Genomic DNA, 17,051 nt, shown 5'->3' on the forward strand with positions numbered 1-17,051 from the left:
GATGCTTGTTTCCGGTCCATGTAGGGCCTGGCTTGGCAGTTCGGGCTGGACTGTTCCCATGAGGCACAGGGTTAAGACTGATTTGCATATGGCCAGGTCTAAACTGGGGTGGCATGGTGAGCAAAAGAATGATGGATTTAACCCAGATCGCTTAAGTGGGGGTGAATTTTTTGATTTGTTCTGCATTCCATCCATCAATTGTGTGTCAATTGTGTGCCTTTTGCGATCAACACAACAGACACGAACAATGCAACATTACGCGGATTTTTCACTTCAGTATGGCCTTTCCTAGGCTATAGCACCCAATTTGTGTGGGACTTAATGGTAAATGACAGGGAGAACAAAGCAACACCTGCTTTGCAATGACTGCTCGACTGTCAAAAGAGGGTCATTCTCTAGAGCTAAGAACAAATTACATCATCAGTAATTAGTCATGACATCCACTTACCCATTGTTTTAGGAACTATGGCAGCCGAACGGGCTGCAGGAAGAAAATAAGGGCCAAGGATGGTATTAGGAAAAGACACATCCACCGTATGACACGTGCATATATTAAGAAAACAAATAGTAAAGTCTAAGATGGGACAATGTGTTACGATGGCAGAAGGGCTACCTAAATAGTGAAGGGTTTTGATTTTGAGAGAGAACTTTTTGTTTTGGATTGACCCTGAAATATAAGAGGCCTTAGAGAAGACAACAGGCGAAAAACATGGAGTCAGCTAGGGAAATTCCTGAGGTAGTAAGATGGAAGCTGCGCAATGAAGTAGCGGATGGAAAGGTGCATGCTTCTTTGAGGAACAGCCAAAGATCATTTCACGATTCCACCATTGCGGGTGGTCCTGAAAAAGGTAGGATAGGAGTACAGGGGGAGCAGACATCTATTGAAGTCAGTAAATGACTGCATCAGCGAAGAGGAGCCTGGTATTATAATGCCAGAGGGGCTCAGATGATGCTTCAGGTGAGGAGTTGTGCGCATGTGTGCTGACGGCCAACTGTGAAACAAATCAGCATTCAAGCTACTCTTAGAAAACTTGGCGGAATCCCCTTCAGGTGGGGGCCTCAAATGCAGACACTTAAAGTCAAGGCTCTTCCGATGTGCAGGCCACTCTCCTAGCAACAGCTGGAAAGTTTCAGCACATTTGTGCATTGGTTCCCCAACATATGACTGGCGGCCATGGGGAGAAAGGGGGTATGCCCATTTATCCATGACTTTGCAGAAGTTGAAGGAGGGCTGGTGGGAGTCGTGCTAGCCTGCTGAGTTCGAAAGCCCAGTGTGGGAGATACATTTTCAGGGTAAAGAGTTGGCCTTGTTGGGTACAGAGCCTAGCTTAGCCAACTACAAGATGCAAGGACTCTGGAGCTATTTGAGAAAATATGGGGAGTGGAGTAACTAGGACTGGTTCATTTAAATCTTTCCGCTGAGTGGCAATGGTGTGGCAAACATTTGTAGGCAGACTGGACTAGCCATGTTGGAGACTGGGTTATTCCACTAGAGGATAATGTTGGAAGTGTCAATGAAAGGAAACCTGCTTGTAAGGGCGCTGCTTTTCTGGATTTCAATGTAGGCACAATGTGGGCCAGAAGGGATGGCAGGAAGTGTAGATGCATGTTTTATTGAATGTACAAAAGGAAGGGGGGGTTTGACTGTTCCAAAGTGGTATGCAGAGGGTAGCATCTTAAGAGATGGAAGAGTAATTGACCTTGTATAGCGTTCTTTGGGTTTTGTTGACTCTTGTTACTACAGGGTTTGAACTCTCAATTAAGAATGTGAAGTGCACAGTGAGGCAAGGGTGGCCTTAAATGATAAACAGGCAGTAAGAGAAGAGGAAGTTTTAGGGCTGTTGAGGTTATCTGTACTTAGCTGCATTAGGCACTACATTACTTTCAGTGCAAGGTACCCACTAGGAGTGAGCATTAACACCTGGATGCGTTATCTCATTCAGTGGCAGTGTTTTTGTAGGCCGGCACAACAGTCAGATGAAGAACTGACAAACATATCGATTGAACTCTGAAAAATAGTGGTATGAGGATGCTGTAGCGAGTGGAAGGATTGCTGTACCTTCAACATGGATGTCATAAAAACAGGCTGTTGGGATCTCAGAAAAGGAGGCCTTAGTTGGGTTGAGATAAAAGCAATGGATTGGACAAGAGAAGACACTGAGGTACATTTTGCAACTGAGTCACAGATGTCTCTCCACGGTAATAACAATTGGGAAGTTGGTGGAGGTAGCTTCTTATGGGAAGTGCTTTGGGGTATTAGCCTAAAGCCATGTTGACTGGGAGGATAATGGATGGAAGGCTGTACAATGTGCAAGGAAGACAATAGAAGGGTGATTTGTCATGGGATACCCACAGTCAATGTGCTGCAAACCAGAGCCTAGCAATTAAAGTCAATTTGCTCATCGGTTTGGAAGCATCATTGTTTTCAAGGTTGCAGGGTTTTCTGACATATATAAGCAAAAATAGGATTAAGTTAAGGAGGTATTTAAACAAGCAGAAGGATACAAGAGTTTTGGGAGAAACTGAACGTTGACACCCAACAGCTTACTGGCTTTTGCTGTACCGGAGAAACATAGAGAGTGATATTTGTATTCAGGGTCACAGATGACAGGAAGTAGACAATTGTCTAGAGATATTAGGCTCAAAGTGCCTACCACTGAAAAAGTATTGAACGTCCCCATTCAGGACAGGACTCGGGAGCAAAGGTGGAGGTGGAGGTGGAGGTGGCAGAGGTGGAGAGATAGGCCGGGGTTGATGGAGGATGAGGTGAAAGAATTAGAGCTATAAAGCTCAGACAAAAATCGAAGTTATACTTGGGGAATTTATCCAATGCATTGACCTATTTATTCTCTACACCCTTCCTTATATTTTTAGGCAGTACTTTTGATGGGTACAAATGGGTGAAAACATTAACAAATGTCAATCAATACTAAATTTGAACCCGAAGGTCTCATCGGGGAAGAGGTTCCGGGGTATATGACTTATAAAACGTTCGCTCACATCTTGTAGATTTGCGTTACTCCACTGATCATGACATTGTTGGACTTTAGCATAACACTTTGGTTAACCACACTGAACTTAGTCATTCTGTTTTCGTTACATAAAATTCGAAAGAGATGTAAAAATGACTGTAACGTTAAATGTGTAAGGTTTGTTTTCACAACTTCTACTTCAACTTTTTTACCTTATTCCAATTTATCTGAAGCATCGAATTTCAAAAGTAGCTTACATATTAATACGTTTACGTCCAGTGTTTAAATTAAAAAGAAAACGCCCCTTCTGTAAATGCTGTACCATGTAATGGTAACAGCACCTGCCGTGGAATGACGCCTTACCAACACCAGGAGGCTCCAGTGATATTCAAGAGGCATCAGAATCAATCCCCAGAGACAACATACAACGCCCGTGATTGGGTGTGTGGGTCTGAGGCACCACTCCTTTATCTTGGAGTGGGTTCACATACATTTGAATTGCAATTTATCTAAGGGTTTCTCCATTGATAGTTAATTTTAAAGGGCAATGGAAGGGTTCTTCACCTTGGGTCAGATTGTCGGCCGAAAACTGCTGTGGTGCCAGATCGGTATTTTTTTTAAATCTCCCATTGTAAGATCATACTGCCACCCAGTGTTTAATTTAAGCCACTGGTTATCGGTGGGGGCCACCAGCACTCATTTTTGGGGGCGGGCTATTATTGTTCCTCATCGGACATTTCCCGTTAACAAAAGAGGGAAAACACAAAGCAGAAATACAGGGAATGAGAAAGGTGGAAAACCATCACTAAGGGGCAAAGAAGAACCCTGTAGGAATCAGATAAAGGGACAGGGAGCGTCTGGTAGTGGATTAAAGAGTCATCAGGTATTTAAGACTAGCAGCCTTAGTATTAGGCGGGCTAACATTTAAAAGCGCCGGCAGTGGACTTCTGAGCAGAGCTTTGGGCACCGGCACTCTTTATTTTACAAATTAAGCACTGCTGCCACCTCTGGGTGAGCCACAGAAAGGGGGCCAAGTAAGGAGCATGCCCTCAGATTGCAGGAATCCCTTTCAATCCCAGTGTACATGTATCTAGGAATTTGCAGGAAAATGTTTACTCACCTTGTAGATCCTGCACATGTAGTGTCAGTACAGCTCCTCCATGTCCTCAAATTGAGCTGTAGATGCAATATTTTAGTGAGATCCCATGCCAACTGAGGGGGACTATATGAGAACTCACACAGTTTTTAAAAGAAGGCAGCAAGAAGGAAATAAAGTTCAAACAAAGTAAACCCTAAAACGAGAACAGAATGTATATGTGCTCAGTTCTGAAAGGACTTATTTTGCAAATTAACTAATAGAGGGTAAAGAAAAAAGTTGATGCGGTCAAGGTATGGACGAGCCCAAGCTTCCTTATAAGATCATTCAAAATGGGAACATGAGTCAGTCATTTTTTTATGGAGATACACTTTTGCTTGGATCGTTAAGATGGCACCAGAACTAATGTGGGAAACTCTGGTGTAGGGCCAGCTCTGAAATCTTGGAAAGAGATTTTTCAATGGACAGTGAAAAGAAGAAAGTGGCTATTATATGATGTCTCTGAACACAAGGCACAGGAGCTAATGCACACTGACAGTCTGAGGACAAGTCATCCCAGTAACAATACATGGTTAGGATAACCAGCATGCAGTGCTTAATTTGAGCTCATGGTTTCCGTTGCTTTACACCAGCACTTAATTGTCAGCACTGGGACTTACATAGAGATGAGCACACAAACTGTTGTTTATTAATTCAGTATACTTTACAAATGATGACTATCTTACCATCCAAGCCATTTTTATAGCTTTAGGGGCATGGACTAGTCACGCTTGTAGTAGTGTGATGGTTAAGAGCTGTGTTGGTACTGTGATTAGCAGCACTAACAAGGGCCATGAGTGGATCAAGCTGCAGCTGCCTACTGACTAGGGCCCTGGCACTTATTTTTTTTATAAATAAGCACTGCCAGCATGTAAAATTGACTAGCGTGTCCTGTGTTTCTGTCTTTCTCTTCCTCCTTCACCTCCTTTTTCTGAGTTTCTGAGTTTTTCTCTCTTACTCTTCTTCAAAGCCTGACAGTGAAAAATAAGATTGATCTAAAAAATGATCCCTACTGCCCACCATCTGCAATCACCGGCAGATGCTGTCCATACCTTGCACCATGGCCCTGGAATGAGATCTTACACTCTAGATGAACTACCTTACCGCTTCGTGAAGATTTGGTCTGCAATAGCTCACTGATGTCTTTATATCCCTATCCACCTATTCACCTAATTCTGAAAAAACAAAGCCTAGAAGATCTTTCAGACTTCATAGGTTCCAGCGAATTCTTGCAATGTTGACTGTCAGATTAGAAGTATTCTCCATCACTCTGCAAGTCCCCCTGTTTCAATAAGTGCCTTAGTCTCTTTGTTGGACTTCAATGTCTCTACGTTCCAATGTTCAATAATCCCAAAAGTGTTCTATCCTACCGAGACTCCTTACTACTTCCACTGTGAAATAAATGGTAACTTCCAAGCAATTACTTGCAATCTCTATTCACTTACTCCAACATTGGAACATCTACTTCGGTCTACAGAGACGTCCATTTTGTGCCAGGATCCATCATTGCCGTTCACATGCCACCTCTGCAGCGGTACAGGCAGTTCTCTATTCCAGTGTGGTGACTCACTCCAAGATGCAGTGCCTGATCCTTGACTACTATGCGGTGGTCAAGGGCTGCATGGGGTTGTCATGTCCCTCGTTTCAGTTCTGTACTTCTGTACTCACACAGCCATTCTGATCCAGACTTTGCTATACATGCCTTTCTCCTTCTTTCAATCTAACAATTCCACAATTGCATAAGGTCCCAACAATAACTGAATGAAAATGATGCATTTTCTTTTTTTTCCCATTTTTGCCTTAACTATCCCAACTATTGCCCCTGCATCCCTCGGCATTCACATATACACTTTTGTCATTTTGTCTCATTGCTCTTATAGGAGGCATCTTAGATTTCATCTTTCTTCTAACTTCTCAACCCATTTCTCTTGTCCTTTTTAATAAAATTTCTCCACATATATGATAGCTGTTATTTCGTACCACCACATATTTATCTGTTGAATCTTATCCATTTTCATTTTTGTATCTACAGTATGAGCCACTTGACTGTTTTTCTCAATGCACTTAACATATGCCTCTCATTTCATCGCCTTGACATCCTTTATGTTATTCCATGTTGACAATTTTCTGTCTCCCTTTTTTGATCTCCTACCTCTTTAAATTTCTATTTTTTATCCGCTTTCTTTTGAATTTGATCTTGCATTGTTTCCGTTCTGTATCCACTCTCAATTCAACTATCGGGTTCTCTGTTCCTTCTCATCTCTCATACCTCATGCCACTATTATGGTCTCTCCTACTCCCCTTTACTGACTACTTCATTTTGCTTGTATAATTTCACATCAATTGTCTTTAATCAATTCTCTTATATCTCGTACCTCATGACGTTCTTCCCATCCATCTTACATTATCGTGCATCTTTCACATCCCTTTCCTCACTGTTTCTTTTTTTCTTATCACTCTTATCTGATCCCATCTGTATCATCTGAGGGATCGCCACTTCTATAAGGCTGCCTTTATATCACCCTTCTTATTTCATCCATACTGACTCGCCCATTCTGCATTGTCACTTTTCTAATTCATCTTCTTTCATCTCATATCATATTGGTTCTGTTCCATTGTTCGCATTTCATTTGTTCTGTATACCTCACTTGTAAATCACTTGATCCATATTTACCATCTCATCTCTATCATGTTCCTTCTGTGTCACCCCATCCTATCATGAATATAAGCAACCCCATTCTCTACTGTCTCTCTTCTACTTCATTTGTTTTGGATCATCTCACTTTTATCAGATTTCCTCTATCACATCCTCCTGGTATCATACCTCATATATCACAATTAACTGTTCCCACCGTAATCCACTTTTATCTCTTCTAAACTCACTCCTTTCATATTGTCTCTTTTCTATGTCAGCATCTCTTGTTCCTCCCATCCATTACCATGTCTATATTAGCTCACATTTCTTTTTAATACAGGCACCTCCCAACCTCTCCCTCCATACGCCTGCATTATCGTTCTCCTACTCGATTGCAGCCTTTTTCTCTTTTGTGATGTAACTCTTAGCAAACCCCTCTTGGTATTTAGATCCTCTTTTTCATCTTTTGTTCATGTTTCTCTTCTTCAATTGTGATATGCTCCTCTCTAAGCATCAGTATTTCCCAAAATCTCCAGTGTATCCTTGAGTCTAAACCAGGGCTGCCCAACCTTGATCTAGGAGGAGCAGATCCACACTGTATATACATGCTATCTCTACAAGATACATCTGCATACAACTGATCCTCACTGAATTCATCTACATAGCCAAAAATTATTCTGAAAATAAGGCATGCTTTCAACCCTCCTTGACCTATGTTGGACATCTCTGTTCTGAACAATCACATGCACATGCTATTATTCCCCCTTCTTTCTTTCTTCCATCCAGTTGTGATGCTTTATCTCAGCAACTTCTGTTTAAATCCCTTTCACCACCTATTTTTTCCCCTTCCTTTTCTCCCTTCTTGTCTGATGACTTTCATATATATCTCCTGAAGGCAAAAGGCCTCACCATCCGTTTGCCTTCTTTCATCTCATACATCCCTTTTCCCGTACTTCATCCCTTCCCTCCCTCATTACCCTCTTTTCAAGCTCACTAATCTCCTCAGATTGCCTTTAACTCTCTTTCTCCACATCTGTTTTTGACTGTTCCTTTCTACTCCCTATAACACCAAGATCTCTAACATCTCATTATTATCGCCTTAATGTATCTCCCATACAAGTAATTTATATTTCACTCTAAGGTGTCATTCTCATTTCCCTCTTTCAATCTATCTCTAAATGTCTTATTTTTCAGTCACTCTCCCATAACCTGCTTTCTCTGCTTCCTCATACCTTCTATAAGCTCATCCCTCCCCTATCTCATTTTTTTACATTGCTTCCCTGTCTCAGCTCTCTGTGCCTCGCAGTTCATCTTCATTGGTCATTCTTCTGGAGCAGTGGTTGTCTCTGATATGGCTTCTCGGTCCAGTGAATATCTGATGCTTTCTTTGATGCCGGTGTATTTCTGAAACCTTCTTTGATGCCAATATAGGATCTGGTACCTTTGACCTCACCAGAAAGATGCAGATTGCCCCTAAACAGACCAAATGTGAATTGGTTCCCGGGGGAGCATGGGTGGCAAATTTTAATTTGCCTAGCTCGGCAAAATTCTGTGCCCAGCTATTCTGTTCAACTTGTCTGTCACGTCATCTCTGTAGGTTCTTTTTTCTTCTGTAATTGTACATATTTCTAGTTTAGTCTCTTTCCCGTTTCAACTCCACCCTTTCTCGTTTTATCTTGTCCAACTGTAATTTGCCTTCATTGTCTTGCCTTATCTTTTTGCATGCTCTCTCTTTTTTCGTCTTCTGCCTCTGTTCACTTTAATTAAATAATGCTTTGGTCGCATGTATCACAACTTTGCAAGGGTTGCAAAAGTGTCACATATTAACCCGCAAATGAATGGTAGAGTCACAGAATGATGCATTCATATCATGTCACTTCTTCAGTCTGTTCAAGTCCCTCATCTTCATGAAGGAATGGGCGTATGTAATCGCCTAGCGCGGTGAAATGCAAGGATATATTTAGCAGTTCCAGTTCCTTAACATTTGAGGCAGGGTGTGAGCAGCTTGCCCGTTTTGGCCATTTCAATCTCTACCTTCCCGTCTATCTTCACTTCACCTCCACCCATGCTTTAATTTCTATTTTAGCTCTTCGTTTGTCTGTTTCCTAACTCATCTTTCGTCTCTTGATATACTTCTTCTCTCCTATTAGATCCTGCGGCTCATCTGCTCCTGGATAGATGCTGCCTCTTCAGCGGCCGGCCGCCATCTTCCTCTGGCGCATTTTTCCTTTACGAGTCTTTCCAAGATTTACGGAGGCCGTAAAGCCCATAAACCGTCATATGATAGCAAGGACTCCGGTGTCCCTATCCTCACCAGGCCCTATCTCGCAGCTTCCACAAAGGCAGCGAGATTAAAACCTTGAATAACGCTTAGAAAACATATTTACTATTCAATCTGTCAAATCAAGGAGAAAAATGGTAATTTGATTATGGAAAATGCAATCTGTGATTTAGAAGGCGGTCTGCAGCTTTGTTGTGGAAGTGCTGGCAGAGTAGGTCTGAGAAGAGGGGAGGAAGACGAGGGAGTGGCTCGGTGGCAGGGATTTGGGGTGGCATGGTAATAGAATGAGAATGTATACCAACATACGGAAACCCTAACAAGGAGATTTACTGAAAAAATCTGGGCAATTTAAACCATCAAAATGTAACGTTTGGCTTGCATTGGATGGCATTAAGTTGAAAGAAGCTAAAATACTGTATTTTTAGCATGAAAATCCCTGAGTCTTCTGCACAAACCAGTAATGCCGATATGTCTTTTAAACTAAGATCACATAATGGATACATTTGAGCAAAAGAGTGGTGGCCATAATAGGGTGAAATAGAAACAAACGTGTATCAATAGGTGAGAACCATTGGTAGGGACAGAGGGCAGTGATGGTGCCCATCATGCAGATGCAAAGGGGGGGAAATGGAGGATGGGGTGGCAGAAATGGAGACTGGAAGGGATGGATAAAAATAAGGGAAGGGGATATTAAGAGTAAATAATGGAATATCAGGAAGTGAACGGGTAAAAAAGTGCAACTTGGAGTATCAGTAATAATGAGTGAGGCTAAGATGATATACTGGGCAGGGCTATGGGTAGCATTGGACTGGGCCAGAGAACCAATTGCGTTGTTTCAGGAATCATTTATTATTTGGTCGGGTTACATGTCAAACTTGGAAAAAGTTTGAAATGGAGTGTGGATAACATTGGACCAAGAAAGATGAAGTATTGGAATAGTTCCAGGAAGAACGCTGGAATGGAACAGGCATAAGCTGGATTGGTGAAGGGCTAACAATGCAGCAGTGTAAGGCTATCGTTAGAATGGCACACAGATAACCCTGGAATGGTGCAGGGATAAAGTAAGACTGTAACAAAGGAAGAATGACAGACAGGACCAGGGGCTCCTCACAGGGTGTGTTGGAGGCGTAAGAGCCAATGCTTTAGGAGCAAGATAAATTGACAGGGTATGGCTGATGACAGTAAGTGCTCAGTAGATGGTGCAAGATAAAGTCTTTGTTGATTGCTGTCTGTTCTATGCAGATTCAGGTCAACATTTTAAAACATAATAATGCATGCCCGAATCCTGCAACTGGATGGAAGACCTCCAGGTGTCGATGTGTACCAGTCATCTTAGCTCTAGTAGGGAACGTTCAGTGAACCAGGGAATCGAAGGCCAACTCTCCGTTGAAAATGCCATTGTGTCTCATTTCCTCCTCATGCTCTGTCAACCAAAGTTTAGTTGTAGCTAGGCCTGTGAGGTCCATGTCAGATGAGGAACACTAGATCATTACAGCTGCAAGAAAGCACCACTGCCGAAGTCCTGATCTAGAAAAGCAATTTAACATGAGGGACGGAGGATCCTGTAGAATGGAGAGATGCCAATTTCGAGTAGGATTTTAAAGACCATGTCACACTTCTGATCCCCAAGACAGACCATATCCAGCATGGTAAGCCTTAACAAGGTGATTCCCAAAACTAGGAAACTCACGCTACTCACCAGGGATATGGGACATCATGCAGCCCCAGGCAAAGCTCCTTGCCTCACTCTCTGTCTGCGAGAGCAGATAACACGTCTTCAAGGAGCCTCTTATGCAATATTTACAAAGAAACACAGCGTCTAACATCCCAGGGGCCCACACAGTATAGGAATGTCAACTGTTCCCTCTCTTCCAGGATGCACAGTTCTTTCCTGCTTACCAACTCGGCTCAATCTGTATGAGTACTCGTAGGACTGCTATCTTTGCTGTGCCAGGGTAAACATACAACCAGTGGTAGTTCACGACCATAGCAAACTCGACTGCTGTGGCCAAATTCTATCCACCCTACAATCCCACGACAAGTCTAACTTCTTCTTAATCCCAGATCCTCACTGTGTCTTATGTCAACAGGTGGGACCACGAGCTCCTGCCATTCCCTCACACACATTTATTACTCCTGCAGGGAATGACATTTCAAAGACAGAGAGCATGGGGAATTAGTAGGGGTGCAGCAAGGTGTTTGAGTGCGGGCTGCCTCTTACACTGGAGCCATTGCTCTGGCAGGAGGATTAGGTGTGGCCAATGCTGTGTGGTTGTATTGCTGCACAAGGCGCTGGAGAGAAATGAACACTGACTCGGACACCGTACTTATCTTTTCCTTATTGGCAGTACCCTTCTGTGCATATTTGCTCCTTTTCTTCTGGGGCGATTGTGTCCAGCCATGCTGTCCCTGCACTTTCCTGCACTGGGTGCTGCTCCTCGGCGCAGTCCCTGCCCACTCCTGTGGGCAGGACTTTGTTTTGAATGTCCTGGCTGTGGACCCAGCAGGATTCCGAACTATAGGGTCACGGTGTCCTCGGGACATGACAACTTGAGCGTGTCTGTCCTCGGGGGATGAAGAGAGAAGCAAGGATCGCAAACCCTTGCTTGACATTTGCCGTTGTCAAGGTGCGCTAAGCAAAGCCGATGCCAACGGAATGCCGAGCAGGCCCAGCACTGCGCAATGGGGCAGAAACTGCCACGCCTCCTGTGCACTGTAGTGTACATCTCTCCATTGACCATGCAGCTTAAGCTATGTCAGATTCAAATCTTCCTAAAATAAATGAAGGATCAGCGTGAAATGCAGAATTTTAATGTATTGGGTACCAAAGTATCATTGCAGAAATCTCACCAAGGCTACGACTGGGACCGTTCGTATTTCATCCCTTGGTCTCCTTTGTCTGTTTGCCTCGCTTGTAACGAAAAATGCTCCGAGGTTCCTAAAAGGCAGCATGTTGGCACTATATAAAACACCTTCATAAATACCCAATTAGAGTAAAACGTTTGAAGCTGCAGTAGTTGTGGACAATGCACGTCACTCACACGGTCTCTCCGTCAGAGCTTCAGACATAGGCACAGACTTAATTGCTGATTTATGGCATCAAGACCCCTCTCAGAAGAGCATTTGCTGCTGCTGTTTTGAGCAAACGCCTCAGGTGAGGGTCAAGAGGCGGAAGGGAATGTCGCTGGGAAGGGCCGAGCACCACAAAAGAATCACAACAGTGGATGAAAGGCTCGCTGCTAGCTTCTCAGCACCGAGAAGTAAAGAAAATGACAGATACCTACCTACAGGGTTGGATCGGGATGCAAAACAGGTCGAGGCACCCTAAAAAAAAAAGTTTCCCACATGCGCGGATTGCACCTTTTCACAAAACACTGCTTCGGTGTTATTATAAAAAGTAGAGGAGGGGTTTCTAAAAGAGGCATGTTTTCTTAACTTCACTAAGATAAAAATAAAAAAATAAAAAAATTTGCCAGGTCTTTTTGTGCATGGATTAGTTCAAAATGGTGAGCCACACCTGAATATCAATGAAGCCTTTTCTGCTCAGGCCCCTTCCCCTGCCCCTGCTCAATCTGCATGCATCAATGGACCGGCCCAGGGAGAGACTGGGAATGACACTTCCGCTCCGTTGGTAAAATGGAGCTAAGAGAGGGCCGCACAGGCCACCACTGAGCACCTGGCAGATGTCAACGGCACAGACACAGCCTAAATCGGCCACCATGCTGCCCAGAAATGCAGCCCATAGCTTCAACTCCAATACTGGCCCATCGCTAGTTGCCTGAGTGCACACCTTACCAATCCGACCCTTCCTATCTACCTCCTGCCATGCCATGCTGGTGCATGCCAAAGCAATATAATCAGGGTAGGTAGGTAAGGACTAAAAAGGGATCCAATATCATACATTGAAAAATTGTTCAAGCCAGCACCAGATTCCTTCCTGCGTGTGAGTACTTTAAAAAAATATATATTAGCTAAGGAATTTCCGGGCTGGATCATGGCATCCCATAGATGCCTGAAAGCAGCTCTCCACCTAGCAGCCCAGAGGCAAGTACCTGAGTGCCCAGGTGGCCAGAGCAGCTCTGGTGGCATGTGCCCCCCTCCGCCACCACAGCTGTCTCCACCACTGAAAAACGCCTTGACCTTCATTAGCAACCATCACCGCCTGACTAGGCAGGTAGTGGTTTCATCTTCCGGGTGGACAAGCCATGGCGAATATGACACAAAACATAATCCCACTCTATGTGTTGTGGGGAAAAAGACCACCCATATACTGTGTGTCTTTCCACAGATAGGGACTTCCAAGCTGTGTTCTAACACAAACTTTTGGAGGCATCCTGTAGAATGCAGTGAGGGGCCCTAATCCCCTTGAATCGCACGGTTATTCATAGGCATTAGACTCAATGGGGGCCCCAAAAAGATAAAGTAGCCCCTGCGCAGCAGGGGCCTGGGTTATGCCCCTATCTCTGAGGTCCCCTTCCCGGGCACCTACAAGGTTGCCAAGGACATTCCTACAGTATATATTTTTTGGGGGGAGTTTTATATAGCGCAAACTTGACCAAAGGTATCAGAGCGCTTTACATGAGCACCAAGTTGTGTTACAGATGGACACATTAATTTTGTGAGGCACAGCGAGATTATGTGATCAGCCCAGAATCACAGGATGTTGAGCATCCCTGCCGAGACTCAAACCCATTTCTCCAGCTTCGAGGTCGACAGCTCTAGCTGTTAGGCCACTTCCTCTTAGGTCTCGAGAAGATCGAGCGTAGTTCCCCATGTAGCACACGATCCATATGAAGACCAGCAAAAAAGACTCTATAATACTAATTAGGTATATGACTTGAATATGGGTGGTGAGGGGGTAGGGCCTAATATGGTGGGAATGTCCCAGTGCAAGTCACATGCCTCCCAAGGCTGGCAAAGACGTGCTGGGGTTCCAGCTGTATAATGGGGGCTTCCCACCAGCGGATTCCAGTCACCACTGGGCCCTCTGGCAATGAATTGCCTGTTTTCACCCAGCAGTTGACCCCCCCTTCTGTTAAGTGGAATCTTCCATAAGGATGTCTCTCGTGTTGTATTTCCTTGCAACCTTGTTCTGTCAAAACCAAAAGTGGAAGTTCTAAGAAGGAAAAAGAAGGTTGGGGGATGCCAAGTTACCTACTTAAGTCATAGGTAAGGCTTCTGGAATCAAAAAAGTCTGATGCTTGTAGGAAGATTGAAGATTAGGGCAGACGACTGTAGAGTGTTTAGAGGCAGGATGGGGTCAGTCTTGTTTGCCAGGACGGTGGCTGCCACCAATTAAAGTCTACCATAGCGTGTGCGGAGTACCAGTCCAGCTGGAGCATTTGGTATAATCCTGCTAGGTTTTGTCACGGTGGAGTTCGACTACATTTGGCACACGAGAAAGACATTTGAAGCAAATTCTACTCGAAAAGGGTCTCTCCAAAGCCTGGGACGTTCGGAAGCCTCCACATCTTTAATAGGGTGCATAGGTCCTGCCTTTGTGACCAACTCCGCTGATGGATCCATTGTCATTCTGTTCTTCTATTTAAAATGTACAGCAGTGTACTGTCTGAACACGTCTAATAAACAAATCTTCTGGTGCTGACATATCCATTTACCCAGAGGGACAGTTCTGCTGTCTTCACTAGTACATTCTCTATAACCTGTAACCTGAGGAATATCTCGGATGTCTATGAGCCTCCATGACCTGTTTATCCTGAGGCAAAGCTCTGCTGTCTTCGGCCTATACGTTTTGGTAACTGACCCAGAGGGATAGCTCTACTGATTGAAGCAATAGCCTAAGAGAACTGTGTAACCTGAGAGATAGTACTGCTGTCTGAGATCTTAGTGACTGACAAGTAACCTCAGGTACATTTCTGCTCACACAATACCCCAAGGTTACTGGTTTCCAATATCCACCATTCCTGTCCCCACCACAAATCCCAGAAGCAACCAGCAGCTCGCTCGTTCATTGGCAGGACATGCATTCAACTTTTTCATTCTCAGAACAAAGCAACAAAAAAAGAAAGCAAAAAGCACGAAGCAGGTATACTCAGCACATATCAAGGGAATGTTTGAAACCAGTGAATGCGAGACAGAAGGAAGGCGTGAGGCAGGAAACCAAAGGAAGGTGGGTGGGATCAGCTGGTGCAAAGGAGAAGGGAACAGGAAAATCAAAGCTTAAAAGAAAGAAACCCGTACCTTGGCTGTTTAACGTCAGATGAGCAGGACCTTGAGGGGGGAAGAAAACAAAAAAAAGAAAGAAAAGAAACACGTGTCATAAAAACGCACGGAGAAAAAAGGACCAGTTGCCACAATTTAAAGCTCTTAACTTGTGACAGACATCCCACCAGACAGAGAGAATTTGGAGGGATGTCGGAAACGGAAAAAAATTAAAAGAAAGTTTGGTTTCATTAGAAAAAAAAACATTCGCCGACCCCTCAAACCCCTGAGCGGGTTACAGAAGGCAGGCAAAATGCTTTTTTTTCTTCAAATAAATGGAAAACAAACATACAATGCCCACAACTCAGAGATAATTCACTCCCTGGTAAATAACAATCCCCAGTGGTCTATGTAAGGGAATCAAACTTGCGTTAATTGTGCAATACCCCCCCTGCTCGCAGTGAGAATCAACATCACAATAAATAGAGACAAATCATAGTTGGAAGTGAAGAAATCAACCATTCTTTACATGTACAATGCCAATGGCACATAGTGAAGCGCTCTATTAAATACACACTTTCCAAAGCTTGTGGCGAGAGAATCGCCTGTTTCATGTTAAATATACAATCCCCGCAGGCCGGAGTGAGTCAACGTGATGTAAATTGCATGGTCCCCACAGCTGTAGCCAAGAGATTCTACTGTTTCATGGTATTTATACACTCCGCACAGCTGAGGGCGAAAACCCCTCTACTGAATGTCAATTACAGAATTCTGTGTGGATATAGAATGACGTGATGGGTCAGAAAGAGTTGTGAGGAGGCCTCGTTTTCCTTTGGCACATGCCTTGCCTCTGGCTTACAACATTTTCTGAGGTCGCTAAGCAGTTACAAAATGGAGTGTGGAATTGCCTCCATTTTAGATAGATTCGCACTATAAAGCTTGTTGTACCCTTTTGCACCAAGTGGCCCAAATTTTGTGAAGTTTTTAAACTAGACAACAGATAATGTGAGGTGCCTGAGTGGGGTATTTATATACCACTGCAGCACAAACGTGTTGTGGTTGAACATAGTAGATGTTCTGGTTGAACATAGTAGAACGGTGTGAATACGAGGCAACATCTGTAGGAAAATATGAGAAAAAATACCAAACTACAATGAGCAGAACTACAAAAAACTGAAGATTAATACAACAAAAAATAAAAATGAATAAGGTGGGTGGGTTTGTCCACATTTAACCCAAGCTTGAGTGCTAAACACATTTTCTTTCCATTTTGGCATGCAGCTCAAAAATGTAATAACCACTCACTAGGTATTCCGTGGGCTAAAAATTACAGCCCAAATTCATAAGGACATCAGTACAGATCTATAAAGAAAACTCTCCCTGTAACTGTATGGCAGAAAATGGCCAATATAAGTCTGAGATAATTAAAGCTGATTATATTTCATAAAAATACCCACGCAAATCAGTGTGAAAAGCATTCAATGCAAAGCTTTTGAAATACATAAATGCAAAATCTGTAATGAAAAACCTCTAAAGATGGGTGAAAACATCCAATACAACCATATAGAAAGACATAGAATTTAAATCTTCAAAAACAGAGTCAACCTACGTTTCTAAGGAATGCAAGGGCAAACAACCAATGTAATTCCATGGAGGGAAAAACCATCAAAGATGGAAAATGTATCAATACAAGCAATGGGAAATATAACTAAAATGGGAAAAAGATGGAAATAAGGGTATCGGGAAAATAACAAATATCACAAGTATGAAAAAACACCTTATGTAGATCTATCCAAAACACGTCAGTCTACTTCTAGCAGGAAAACAGTCCATGCATCTCAAAGAATAAACATTGCAAATCTTTAA

At 43.3% G+C, this 17,051-nt stretch overlaps 1 protein-coding gene across 2 annotated transcripts in view; it reads right to left on the bottom strand.

The window, feature by feature from the left end:
- NRXN2 (neurexin 2) overlaps positions 1 to 17,051 on the bottom strand; it is a 2,164,206-nt gene that overhangs the window by 1,341,871 nt on the left and 805,284 nt on the right. For both annotated transcript variants that reach the window (XM_085625468.1, XM_085625469.1), the window contains exon 5: positions 15,225 to 15,254. In XM_085625468.1, the coding sequence (XP_085481594.1) occupies positions 15,225 to 15,254 (30 nt within the window). The remainder of the gene's footprint in view (positions 1 to 15,224; positions 15,255 to 17,051) is intronic.

Source organism: Triturus cristatus, chromosome 9, assembly GCF_964204655.1.
Source record: "Triturus cristatus chromosome 9, aTriCri1.1, whole genome shotgun sequence".
Classification (NCBI taxonomy): Eukaryota; Metazoa; Chordata; class Amphibia; order Caudata; family Salamandridae; genus Triturus; species Triturus cristatus.